We start from the raw sequence: 12398 nt of genomic DNA, 5'->3' as shown, positions 1-12398 counted from the left end.
TTCAGGTTTTGTCTTGATGTGTCCCATGAGTCCAGTACAATACATTTTGTATTGCTTTGAAAACCAGTTTAGGCAGCTTTTAAACCACACTGAGTTTTCCTCCACTGCCAGCATGGCGGCGTTAGTATTGGGAATTTTCTTTCACCATTAGCAAAGCTGTTTCAGCTTTTGGGCCTGAAAATTTTAAGATCTTAGTTTAACTTTCAAGGTGTTAATATATCCCTATCAGAAGCAAAGTTACATTTTTATAGCGTCCCATTGCAGGATGATTGTTGAAATAGTGTCTGACACACCGCTTCCTCCAAATAGCTCTCAGCCAAGAAAGCCAACTTTGTTACTTTTGAAAGAAATGAGTTAGTAACAAATGTAAACATTACAAAAAATGAAAAGAGCATATGAACAAATAATCTGTTCTCTTTTCCTCTGATTGAGGATGCTGCCTGCCACAAGCCAAAGTGTGTGGTTGAAAAAGTTCCATCAAACACATTGTTTGGTCTCATAAAAATTAAATGTGTCCCCTTTCCTTAAACAGAACTCCGTAATCTTGGCTGCTGTGCAGAATCCTCAGTGAAATTGTTCACAAATTCATAGTATTTCTGTCTTGAGAAATTCTTCCTACCCGCAAGCCTGAATATGCTTTATCTCTCTCCCTTTCTCTTTCTCTCTCTCTTTTCTTTTGGCTGAATATCTGAACTCCTCCAAGAGTTCCCTGAGTCCTAGAATTACAGATAAATGCTTTCTAACCGTTGTGTCCCTGCCACTCTCCCCACAGCTTGACATTTTTGAGGGTAGCAGGCCATGCCCTGTGACTTTTTTTGCATCTCCACCCCCCATTTCTTTTGATGAGTCAGCACAACCATGCAATTGACAGGTTAGAGGAAACCTACTATGTGCCAGCTGTATCTGCCTACATTAACTCTGCTGCTCTGTGCTGGCAGAATTCGTCTCACATACAGAGACTTTGGAGTTCACACAGCTAGCAAGTGCAGAATCCAGCACTTTGACCTAGATCGCTCTAAGTCCAAAACCATTTTTTTCTTTTTCTTTTTTTAAATTTTTAATGTTTTTATTCACTTTTGAGAGAGAGAGACCATGAGCGAGGGAGGGGCAGAGAGAGACAGAGACACAGAATCCGAAGCAGGCTCCAGACTCTGAGCTGTCAGCACAGAACCTGACACAGGGCTCGAACTCGTGAACCCTGAGATCAAGACCTGAGCCTAAGTGGGCTGCTTAACAGAGCCACCTTGGCACCCCTTTTCCTTTTGTTTTTAAATAACCATACCTTCTCCAGTGGCAGCTGAGACAGTCACAGGAGGAAGCATTCTGGGAGGCATCCCCCACGTTTTCTGCCTTGTCCCTCTACTTTGTTCCTACCTCCTTTCCCACTCACCACTAGGACTACAAAGCAGCTGAAAGACAGATGCTCTTCTGGAAAACTGTGGCATTTGGGCATCTTGTATTTATGGAACTCGGGAAAGACTACGTTTCATTGTACTCACACAATGACTGTATGGAAGACTTTATTGAATGTACCTATGAAATAATGGAAACGGTATGGATTTGGGGTTTGCACTGAGAATATACAGCAGATAATGATTCTTCTGCATTCCTACATTAATTAATTCAAATCATTAGGGAAATGGACCCAACATTAGCTTTCTTTGTGGTTCTTTCTTTGTGGGGGTAACAATTTCTCACAGGCTTCCTGGTTGTTAACTTTCTCCAAACCATTGATTTGGTAATTTGCATATTCCCCCCCCCCCCCAAAAAAAAGGCAGCTGTATGTTCTGAGCATCCTCTTCCTGGCTGAATCGAAGACCGTATGAGAGACTGGATGTCTGCCGACCGAGTTCCTCTAGAATTCTTCCTTCTGTGTTTAAGTCACTGCCGCCACCAGAGAATATTTAATACCAAGCTCAAAATAAGTGTTTAGGAGGCTTTCAGTGGTGGTTTAAAATAATTACCATGAGAACTTGGGTAAAAGCCTTTATCCACAAAACTATTTAAATGATATAATTATATCCCCTACCTCACTCTTCCTTCCTTTCACTGGATTTGTTTCTCTTTGCTGCGTGCCCATACCCCAACACTGAACCGTAGCCTCAGACCCAGATTCGACACTTCTCTGCCTCTCTCTCTCTAGCATACCCCAAGTGAGACTAGATGCCTCATAAGGAGTTATTTGCCTGATGGAACCGATCATAATCCCACATCCCAAACCTCTGCCCAGGGGCCAAGAGCAATTTATCCAGCGCCACAGTGTCCTCTTCTTACCTTCCATTTTGTGACCCCTAACCTTTCTGATGACGTGACCCTGCTGGGAGATCGGACTCTTTCCTCAGTTACAGTGTTTTATATGTATTCCCACCGTGGAAAACCCGTACCTGTGTATCAGCAAAGCATGGGAATTTTTTGTGTGTCTCTTTCCCCTCTTCATTATATTTAGCAATATGTATTGATTAAATGCATTCCCTTGGCTGCTTTCCACTAAGCGGTTTTGGAGGACCTCTTTGACCATATGTTTTTAATGATTTCACCTTCTGTCTGCCCTTATCCACTTTGGAAAAATTACTCTACATTAGTTTGGTTCTATACAAATACGTTTTTTAGGGTTATGTTCTCATATAGTCTGGGAGTTTAAAAACACCAAAGCTTTTTAGTCAAAAACTATGTCCAAGAATGCTGGTGATTCTACTGGAATGAATACTAAATGGACCAATTATATATAAATGTAGTTTCTCTCTACTCTCAGGCATACATTCTTTACAACTTACTGCTGCCAGCAGTAGCCAGTGGAATAGTGGATATATGTGTTATACAGGCGTATATGGAAGGTCCAGTGTTCCACTGAATCAATAACACATTGTCGAAAAATAAGTAACACCCAGTGGTTTATCCATGTTGCTATTATGGGAGTCATAACTCACTCTTTAAGAACTTGCTAACATTGTCCATACTTGATATGGTCATAATGTATTATTAAGAATGTTCTTGGAATGTTCTGTTAATTTGTAATTTGAGGGTGTGAACATTTGGAAAGTGTAAAAGTAGAGAAAGAATGAAATGTTATTTGACCATAAATTTGTAAATACCTCATGGCTTAAATGATGATGAGGTGAGGCCACAAACCACAAAAACAGCTAATAAAGTATGTGTTAGTTTAAGATTCTTATATATATATTCTCTTATTTGACATTTTAAATTAACTTCTAATAGGTTTTAAAAGGTAGACCTTTAGCAAGTTAAAGTAAGGTTTTTTTCACCCCCCCCAGGAAATATTTATTTTTCTGCTATTAAAAAACAAAACATATCTATAAAATTAAGTTATGGTGTTATATCTTAAGAACATGCCAGCAAAGCAAGGCCTCTGTGGGTTTTTTTTTTCCTTTTACAAAAAATATATGTATTTATTGGGGGGGGGGGGGGATGAGGGGGGGAGGGGTAAGAGTGAGAATCCAAAGCAGGTTCCACGCTATCAGTGCAGAGCCCAATGGAGGGCTCAATCTCATGAACCATGAGATCATGATGGGAGCCAAAATCAACAGTTAGACGCTTAACCAACTGAGCCACCCAGGCGCCCCAGCCTGTGTGTTTTCTTTATCATTAGCTATTTTAAACCTAGTATTTATGAATCACATTTGCATGTTTAATGTTATTGCATGTAACTTTACATATATATAATTTTGCATTCTTTATGGGAGCTTAAAGTCTAACATATATATTGATGTGAGCATCTATACACACACACACACAGAAAAACGCCAAGTCAGTTTATAACTTTCAAGTTATTTTCCACTCAAGAGTTCTATCAGATTGGGGCAAACTAATTTGTTAAAGAAAAACAATCTAGTTTAGTTATATAAATAGTCATCTTCTGGGGCACCTGGGTGGCTCAGTCGGTTAAGCGGCCGACTTCAGCTCAGGTCATGATCTCGTGGTCTGTGAGTTCGAACCCCGCGTCGGGCTCTGTGCTGACAGCTCAGAGCCTGGAGCCTGTTTCAGATTCTGTGTCTCCCTCTCTCTCTGACCCTCCCCCGTTCATGCTCTGTCTGTCTCTGTCTCAAAAATAAATAAATGTTTAAAAATAAATAAATAAATAAATAAATAGTCATCTTCCTGCCATATAGCAAGAGCCATATGCTGTATGTGAAGAAGTAATGCTAACTTTTCTAGAGTTGAGGGCAAGACAGATTTCCAGATACTTTTCATGTGGCAGAAGTGGCTGGTAGAGTTGAATGTTAAGTGGATTGAAATAAATTGCCAGTGGAAAATTTCAAAAGGAAACTTACAATTCTCCTCATGATACCACTTGTATTGTACTAATATTGTACAGTATTTGACACTTTGAGAATCCTTCTTTATCAGATGTTGGTACCTCCATTAAACCTAATGTCAGAGGAAGGGAAAGAACTAGTCTTTTTGGATGTCAGCTATGAGCCAAGCACTGGGTTGGGTGCTTGACTCACAATTAAAAGAGCTATTTTGTCCCTACCATAACCCTACAAAACAGATATTAACCCAATCTCATGAATGAGAAAAGTTTGATTCCAAGAAGTAAAATAACCTACAAATAAAGATATCCATAAAGGGCAGAACAGTGCCATTCTGATACCATATTATTGCCTTCTAGCTTCTGGAATGTTAGTTCTTTACAACGTGGCTTCGTGATCTTGCTTCAGATGTGATCAGTGCCCAGAAGTATCTTGTGAACCCTCATGGCCACCCTTGACTTTCTGACAAAAAGAGTCCGCTTTTTTATAGCTGTGCATTTGCACATTGTATACTGATGCCTGCTTTCTCTGCATCAGTTGGTGACTTTGCACATCAGCTGACAAGTTTACAGTGGCCCAGCTTCCAGCAAATTATCTTGTTTTAGCAGAGTCGCCATCCTTGTTCAGCAAGATCCCTGCAGGTGTTTTCCTGTAGCGTTGGGTTGCATTTTGCCCTTTTTATGGGAAGCAAGTGAAAACAGAAACCTGTGGTGTTTCCACTAAACCAAGAAGTACAAGCTTCATAAACTTCAGTCCATCTGACAAGGGTGAGAGTTGTGTGTCTCCCAAGTGTGATTCATCATTAGCCCCAATCGTATGCTTATTTCACTTAACCGGTGATGAACTCATGAAGGAAAAGAATAAATCCAAGAACAATGAAATACATTGTTAAATACTGTGTCTGAAAGTCAACGTGTAATTCAGAATGTTGATATATCATTTTTCCTTTCTGGGAATAGAATTCTCCTTAAAACATAAGTTTATCATTTGACCTGCACATACTTTAACAGATTTCCAGGAAGAAATATAAATGCCAAGTGTCTGTAGTCACCCAAACACCAACATATACTTTGTGATAAATAAATATACCTTTTTCCTTTAGCTTTTGCCATTCTGGCTTGGCCTTGCTGATGATACCCTCTGGGATGTAGATGAGTGATGAAACATCACTTATTGTCCCTGTAAGTAACAGGTCCTGGAGCACAGTGTGGAAGTCACCACCATGAGGCCTGGCATATTGGAACATTTATCTGTAATCTTTACCTCATCTCTGCTAGTGAGATTTGGCCAACTAGTCTTCTAGTCAAAGGCTAAAGGCTTTTATTTTCCTTTCCTTAGGGGTATTTCCACATTCTCTATGAGGGTGTTCCTTGGATATGTTCCTAAGTAAGACTGTCTATGTATAAACCTCTGAAAAGAATCAGGAAAAAAAACCAAAGACTAGAAAAATGGCTGAAAAGAGCCATTTTATGCAGGTGCTTTCTACAACATTACATTTTAGGCCATCAAAAACATAGTTCTTAGGTGGCCTAGCATGTTCTTTGCACATCTGGCCTCTGGGTTCTTTAGACTGTTCCAAGCAGAGTTTTTGCCAAAATGGAAGTGACATCTTGCATGCTATGATACTTTCCAAACAAATCGGGCTTTCAATTTGTTTCACTGTAAAATTGTGTCAGATTTCATTGTCTAGGCTCCCCTATGTGGTTTTTATCAAGGATTTCCTTGGTAAGCGTCATGTAAAAGCACTGAAAAAGATTGCCATAAAGCTACAAGTCTCTGATTTCTTAAAGTTTGTTGTTTTATTTTATTTTATTTTGTTTTGTTTTGTTTTGTTTTATTGCAGGGTTTTATATGAACATGTTACCTATTTTTCCAGGCTATCCCCTAAAGATTGAAACAGAACTCCATGAAAGCCTTCTGGTCAGAGTTGTCTTTATGAGGAATTCTACTGGCCTAATTATCTGCCAAGCATTTTTCTTTCTTTTTCTTTTCTAAGCATATTTCTTAGAAAGCAAATAAATATTGTTTACTTGGCCCACTGTTGCATAACCTTGCTTGATCATGAAATAGCTAGTCTAGGTGTTTATTATTTTTATTAGACAATTTATATTCTATGAGACAGAAAGAGATGTTAGATCATCACTACCACCTTGTTGTCCATTTCCTCTATAGGAAGATAAGCACTTTGGGGCACCTGGGTGGCTCAGTCAGTTGAGCTTCTGACTTTGGCTCAGGTCATGCTCTCACGGTTTATAAGTTCGAGCCCCATGTTGGGCTCTGTGCTGACCGCTGAGAGCCTGGAGCCTGCTTCAGATTCTGCATCTCCCCCTCTCTCTCTGCCCCTCCCCTGCTCACACGTCTGTCTCTTTCTGTCTCTCGGTAATAAATAAAAAGTTAAAAAAAATTACAAAAAAGTAAAATCTTAAAAAAAATATCCAAGACATTCTTGGAGTTTTATAAAACACGGGAGTTGTATACTCAACAAAAGCAATCTTCAAAATAGTCACACAAAAACTATTGTAACTTCCCATGAGGTATTCTGCAATCATTAATAATTTGGTTATTCTTTCATTACAAAGCCTTTATTTCTTTGTCAGAGGCTTCAGTCCCAAAGGGAAGAAGAGATAAATGCCTATACATCGTGCTGTGTTGTAGAAGTATAAACAAGTATGTGGACAGTCCGAAAGATAGTAGCACCCCTGTCACCTGGAGGACTCAGGAGCAATAGAGCCATGGTCGTTCATTTGGTCACTGTTTTTAGTTTGCAGTCCTAAAGGGAGAGAAACAGTGACAATGGAGAGAAGGAAGATGCAAGAGAAAAGTGGAGGGACCAGAGGCGAGAAAAATTCATTTCTTCCCCTGCCTCAAAAATTAGGGAGAAAAAAGTAAAGGGAAGTTTTGAGGTTGAGGAAGGAAAGTTGAGGGAATTCTTCCTGGCATAAACGTTCTCAGTAAAGCAGATAGACGTTGGCTGACGTGACGAGGGCCGAATTTGGAATCTTGGGAGAAGAAAGGGTCTGGAGTAGCCTGTGGGAAAATGGAATCCAGTGGGCATGGATGAAAGCATGGATCAGTGGTAATGAGCACCCATGCAAGAGGAGAGAGCTGGAATAGAGCCTGTCCTCGTAGTGAGGTGGTTTTTCCCTTCCATGTTGTCAAGACTAAGAACCGAGGAGAGTGTTGGTTGTGGCCTAAACTGTGAATTGGCGAGGCAGGAAAGCATGGCAGCAGGTCCAGGGGCTAAGAGCTTCTAAAGAGCTCTTGGCTGTGTGCAGGGCTTAGGGGAGGGGGAGCTGAGCTGAAGGATTGACTGGAGTGTCCATATGGGTAAGGGACACTTACCCATGTGGGTAAGAGAAAGCACACAAATCCTACTTTCCCTCCCTCACCTGTATGGCTGCCGAGTAAGGTACCTGGACCCCTGCCTTGCCCCTCGCCTATCTGTGTCCCCAAATTGCCTTTACCTCACACCAGCCATGGTTATGGCAACACACACTCCTTTTCTTTCAGCCCACAAATAAGACTGTGTAGAATAAGGAGATATTACAGAGCTTTCATTTTGTTCTACTCTGTGGTCCTTTATCCTTTTTCTGATTTAGCTTCTCATTTATATATTTTCACTTTCACATGTCACTAAGTTTAAATGTTTAAACATTTCCCCCTCCAGTAGCCAAAAAGAAAACAAAGCAACAGCTAATATACTAATAAATTTATTTCTAGCTACAGGAGATAAGCTTCAATGCAATGTGGCCATAAAGTATGGCTCCCAGGCTTAGGGGAGAAGCAATAAACTTTCATAAATAAAATAATTTTAAAATACTCCTGGCAGTATAAATAAGAGTAAAATATAACATGTAACAGCCAACAACAGAGCTCCTTACAAAAGAAAGCTATAAACTAAAATAAGGAAATGTTTGCAGCTTTTTGTTGTCACCCTGCACTCTAGGTGGGCCGCCTGGAAAATTCACAGTGGGAAGTTCTTGGACTCACCTTCTGAAATGTTGCCCCTATTACATGTCCTGACACCTTTTGATTTGCTGAAGATCTGTGAAAATCACCAAGGAAACCCATTGGGTACTAATGCTACAAATAAGACAGTTCTCAACACATTTCAAGGTGTCAGAGAACACTTTTCAAAAGGAGAGAGAGTAGGAGGATGCACCGGACCGCGTCCCATGGCTTCAGTTAATGCGGGAGCTTACAAGGCTCAGGGCTCACTTGACTTTCAGTCTTGCTCTGCCGCTGATCTTTAAGGAAATGTGGAGTTCTCCTGGGCTCTACCTCAGCTTTCATTTGGGTTTTCAGCCCAAGAGTCACATGGGCAAAAGCATAAAAAATACAATGGCATTTTAGTGATCAGTGCCTTGGTTTGAAAGACTGTTGAAGTGATGGATTGTTCTCTAAAAAATTAAGGAGCAAGCAAGACAAGATCTCCCTCCCTCCCTCTCTTCCTCTCTCTGTTTCTGTCTCTCTGTTTCTCTCTCTCTCTCTCTCTCTCTCTCTCTCTCTCTCACACACACACACACACACACACACACACGCACGCACGCATGCACACGCTCACTCACTCTCAAATCAGAAGTGATAAAAGACAGGGAATTGAAGAGCTGCCAGTAGAAAGAAATCAGAATTTATCAGTGCTTTCATTCAATACATTGGCAATTCCCAAGCATTTGTAATCATGGGCAATATGTTTGCTGCTGAGAAATGGGTTAAACGTACTCTCTCCCTTCAAGGAACTGAAGACTTTGCTGGCCTAGAGTAAGTTACACTTGGTCACATGGGCCGAGTCTGGGAGGGCTTAGTGGATAAACTTGGTTTAGAAGGTGATAGACTAACCTCTGAAGGGAAGGGCATTCCAAAGACGGCATGAAGGGGTCAAGACTGTGAAGGGAAATATGAATGAAAATTAGTTGGGCCTAGATTTCAGAGAGTCTTCAATGCCGATTTAAGAGTTTGGACTTTACAGTGTAAACAGTAGGAAGCCATAGAAAAGTTTCAGAGCAAGAGATGTGGTTTGTGTTTTACATTTGTTTTATAAAGAGAAATCTCTGTTGGCAGTAAAGACGAGATGAGAGACAGATGATGAGAGCTCTAGGGAAACAACAGAGGGAATGATGTGGGCATTCCATTTATAAGTTGCTATGTCTGGTACTGTCTCAAGTTGGGGTGGGGTTTTTTTTTAATTCTTTTTTTTTTACTATTTATTTATTTACTTATTTATTTATTTATTTTTGCTGGATTATATAGAGAAAGGCAAGCTAGCACAGAACTTTTTTAATTCTGAGTTTGATTTCACCCATTAGTAGCCAAGTGTTCATGGGCAAGGAAGTTAAATTCTGTCTCCTGTTTCTCATCTGCAGAATGGGGGTAGCAATGATGCCTTCTGCATAGGGTTATAACAAGTGTTTACTAAATGTATGCGTATGCATAGCCCTTAGAACCTTGTATGTGCTATGTGCTAAGTATTTTATTTTTATCTTTTTTCTCAGTTCATTCATTTACTTGCTCGTTTAGTCTTTGTTCATTTGTTTTTAAGGCAATCTAGAGTAATCTATATTGTCATTAGTAAATTTTGTTTGCAGAATTTTTCTGAAACTTTCACCTTCTTTTCTCAAGTGCTCTTGGACCAAATTTTTTTAGCAGGAAATAGGAGGATAAAGCCTGTAAATTCAAACAGCTACTTCCCCTGGATGTGAAGTATAAACAAAATTTTTGTAGAGAATGCTGCTGCATGGTGGTCCTTAGTGTCACTGTAGATCATGAGGAACAGGGGAGACGTTAAGTGAAGTTCCAGTATTAGGAAATTTGGGCAGGCTTACTTTACGGCACAATGTGGTTATATTATTCTGATAAACAGATTTTGAAATCCCAGAACACAGTGTGAACCACATTCAAATATGAATGCAGAAACACCTTCAAAAATCTCCAATAAACATTTTAATTCCCTATGTCTTTGCTTCCCTGTTTGTGAGTGCAACTGAAAAATCAGTGCCACATTCTTAAATTGGAACAATAATTATGTCCCACGAATGCAATAAAAATTATAAGTACTTTTATTAAAGGTAGATTTTATTTTATATATATATATGTATATATGTATACATAATAATATATATGTATACATATACATATATATGTGTATACATATATATGTATATATATACATAATAAGTACAAATATATATATATACATATATATTTATTGTATTTATTATATAAATAACTGCAGGCTAGCATTCTGAACAACTCCAGTAGTAGAGGAATTGTTCCTTATATTTCCTTGTGCAGAGCCAGTGTTCTGTTTCTTCTCAGTGTTCGGACTCTTGTAAAACAGAAAGCCAGCCCCATTAGGTTATAGGAAGAGTCTATAGGATTTGGGGCAGGGGGGCAGGGAAGCTAAATATCTTGAAACTTTTTGCCTTTGAAGAGCTGAGAAAGCAGTTCTTGACGAGGGAGATAAATAGGAGATAAATACAACCCCTCTGTATAGTTGAGGTGAACAAAGCTTTCCTTGATACTAAAGGTTTTTAATACTCTTTATTGATGGGAGGGGTTCTTTTATTTGATCCATCAAGATTACCAAGCCACATGTCCCCATCCCTAACTGAAATACAGCATCATGAAATCATGATTAAAGTTATAGAAACCAATTTGTGAAGTGGCAAGAGATGACAGATACTGCATTTCCCCTCTTGGTTACTGGGAATTAAGTTTCAGTAGCATTGAGGAATTCTGAAAAAATAAGTTATTTAAATTATATTCTTCAACTTTTCCCTTGGATTCATGGCTAAGCAATTTTGACTAGTTCATAAATTAGGACAGTGTTGTTGTTTTGTAATAAGATAATTTAGTGAAAATATTTTTGCAGGACTGTGATTTGTGTGGTTAGAATAATGAGCAAAGATTGCAGAGGAATCAGTGATTTGTAATCCCAACCCTGGTAGGCACAGACGTGTGACTTTAATGGAGTAATTTATTTCTTCTGATAACATTTGTCCAATCTCCTTTGAGGAACTTTTGTGAGAATAGAATGAGTGGAGTTATGTGAAAGCAATTTAAAACAGAAAAGCACTAAAAATAACTAAATGTAGTTGCTGAACATCCTGAAGGCATCTTAGTAGAACGAATGGGAGCAAAATGTTGAGAGTGTTTGTTTGATTTTACAGGCAACAAGGGAAACTCTCAGTCGCCACTGCACTACCCTTGGTGATGCTCTTCGAAAAGAGAATGATTTTGCTCTTATAATTGATGGGAAAACCCTCAAGTATGCCTTAACTTTTGGAGTAAGACAGTATTTCCTGGACTTGGCTTTGTCATGCAAAGCTGTTATTTGCTGCAGGTAAGTTCCCCTTAATATTGTCAGATTTCAGTAAAGAGCACCTTGCTCCTAAGTTCTTGATTTTTGAACTTCCAGATTCTATCCAGAATTTGTAAATGTCAGGTTACTTGTTATTTCACTCACTCAAGACTGAAGGTTTACAACCTGGAATAGAATTTGGTAGCAGAGTCTTAGTGATCATTAGTAATTATTTTTCATAATTTGAATCAACAAGTTTATTGCCATCTCCTGTGTTCAAAATCAGTTATTTACCTACATTTCCATGTTTGGTAATTTCTGTAAATGTTCTCTTTTCTACACATCAATCTTAGATCCTGCTTCAAGGACTTAACTTTAGGGAATGGCAGGATGGGAGGTGCTTGGTCATTTTCCTCAAGACTGTTTCTTGACTGTACATTCCTCTTTCCTGTAATTTATTTTATTGCCCATTTCCTAAGTTAGAATCTGTTTTGAGTTATCAAGGCTTGAATCCATAGAACTACATTTTTGTAAACTATTCACTCCAGTCCTTCCCAAACTTCTTGTCAAAAAATCTTCCCCATATCTTTGTCTTCATTGTTCCCCTATATCCTAAAATTTAAAGTGTATTGATGGGGCACCTGGTGGCTCAGTCGGCTAAGTGTCTGCCTTTGGCTCAGTTCATGATCTTGTGGCTCTTGAGTTTGAGCCCTGCATCAGGCTCTGTGCTGACAGCGCCTCTCTCCTCTCTCCTCTCTCCTCTCTTCTCTCTCCTCTCTTCTCTCTCCTCTCTCCTCTCTCCTCTCTCCTCTCTCCTCTCTCCTCTC

At 39.3% G+C, this 12398-nt stretch overlaps 1 protein-coding gene across 6 annotated transcripts in view; it reads left to right on the top strand.

Annotated features, from left to right (window-relative positions):
* The window catches only part of ATP8A1 (ATPase phospholipid transporting 8A1), a 229420-nt gene that overhangs the window by 145629 nt on the left and 71393 nt on the right, over window positions 1–12398 (top strand). For all 6 annotated transcript variants that reach the window (XM_049630441.1, XM_049630436.1, XM_049630437.1 and 3 more), the window contains one exon: window positions 11441–11613. In XM_049630441.1, coding sequence (XP_049486398.1) covers window positions 11441–11613 — 173 coding nt within the window. The remainder of the gene's footprint in view (window positions 1–11440; window positions 11614–12398) is intronic.

This window comes from Panthera uncia, chromosome B1, assembly GCF_023721935.1.
Source record: "Panthera uncia isolate 11264 chromosome B1, Puncia_PCG_1.0, whole genome shotgun sequence".
Classification (NCBI taxonomy): domain Eukaryota; kingdom Metazoa; phylum Chordata; class Mammalia; order Carnivora; family Felidae; genus Panthera; species Panthera uncia.
Note: the sequence above shows the minus strand (reverse complement) of the source record. Positions and strands in the feature narration are given on the sequence as shown.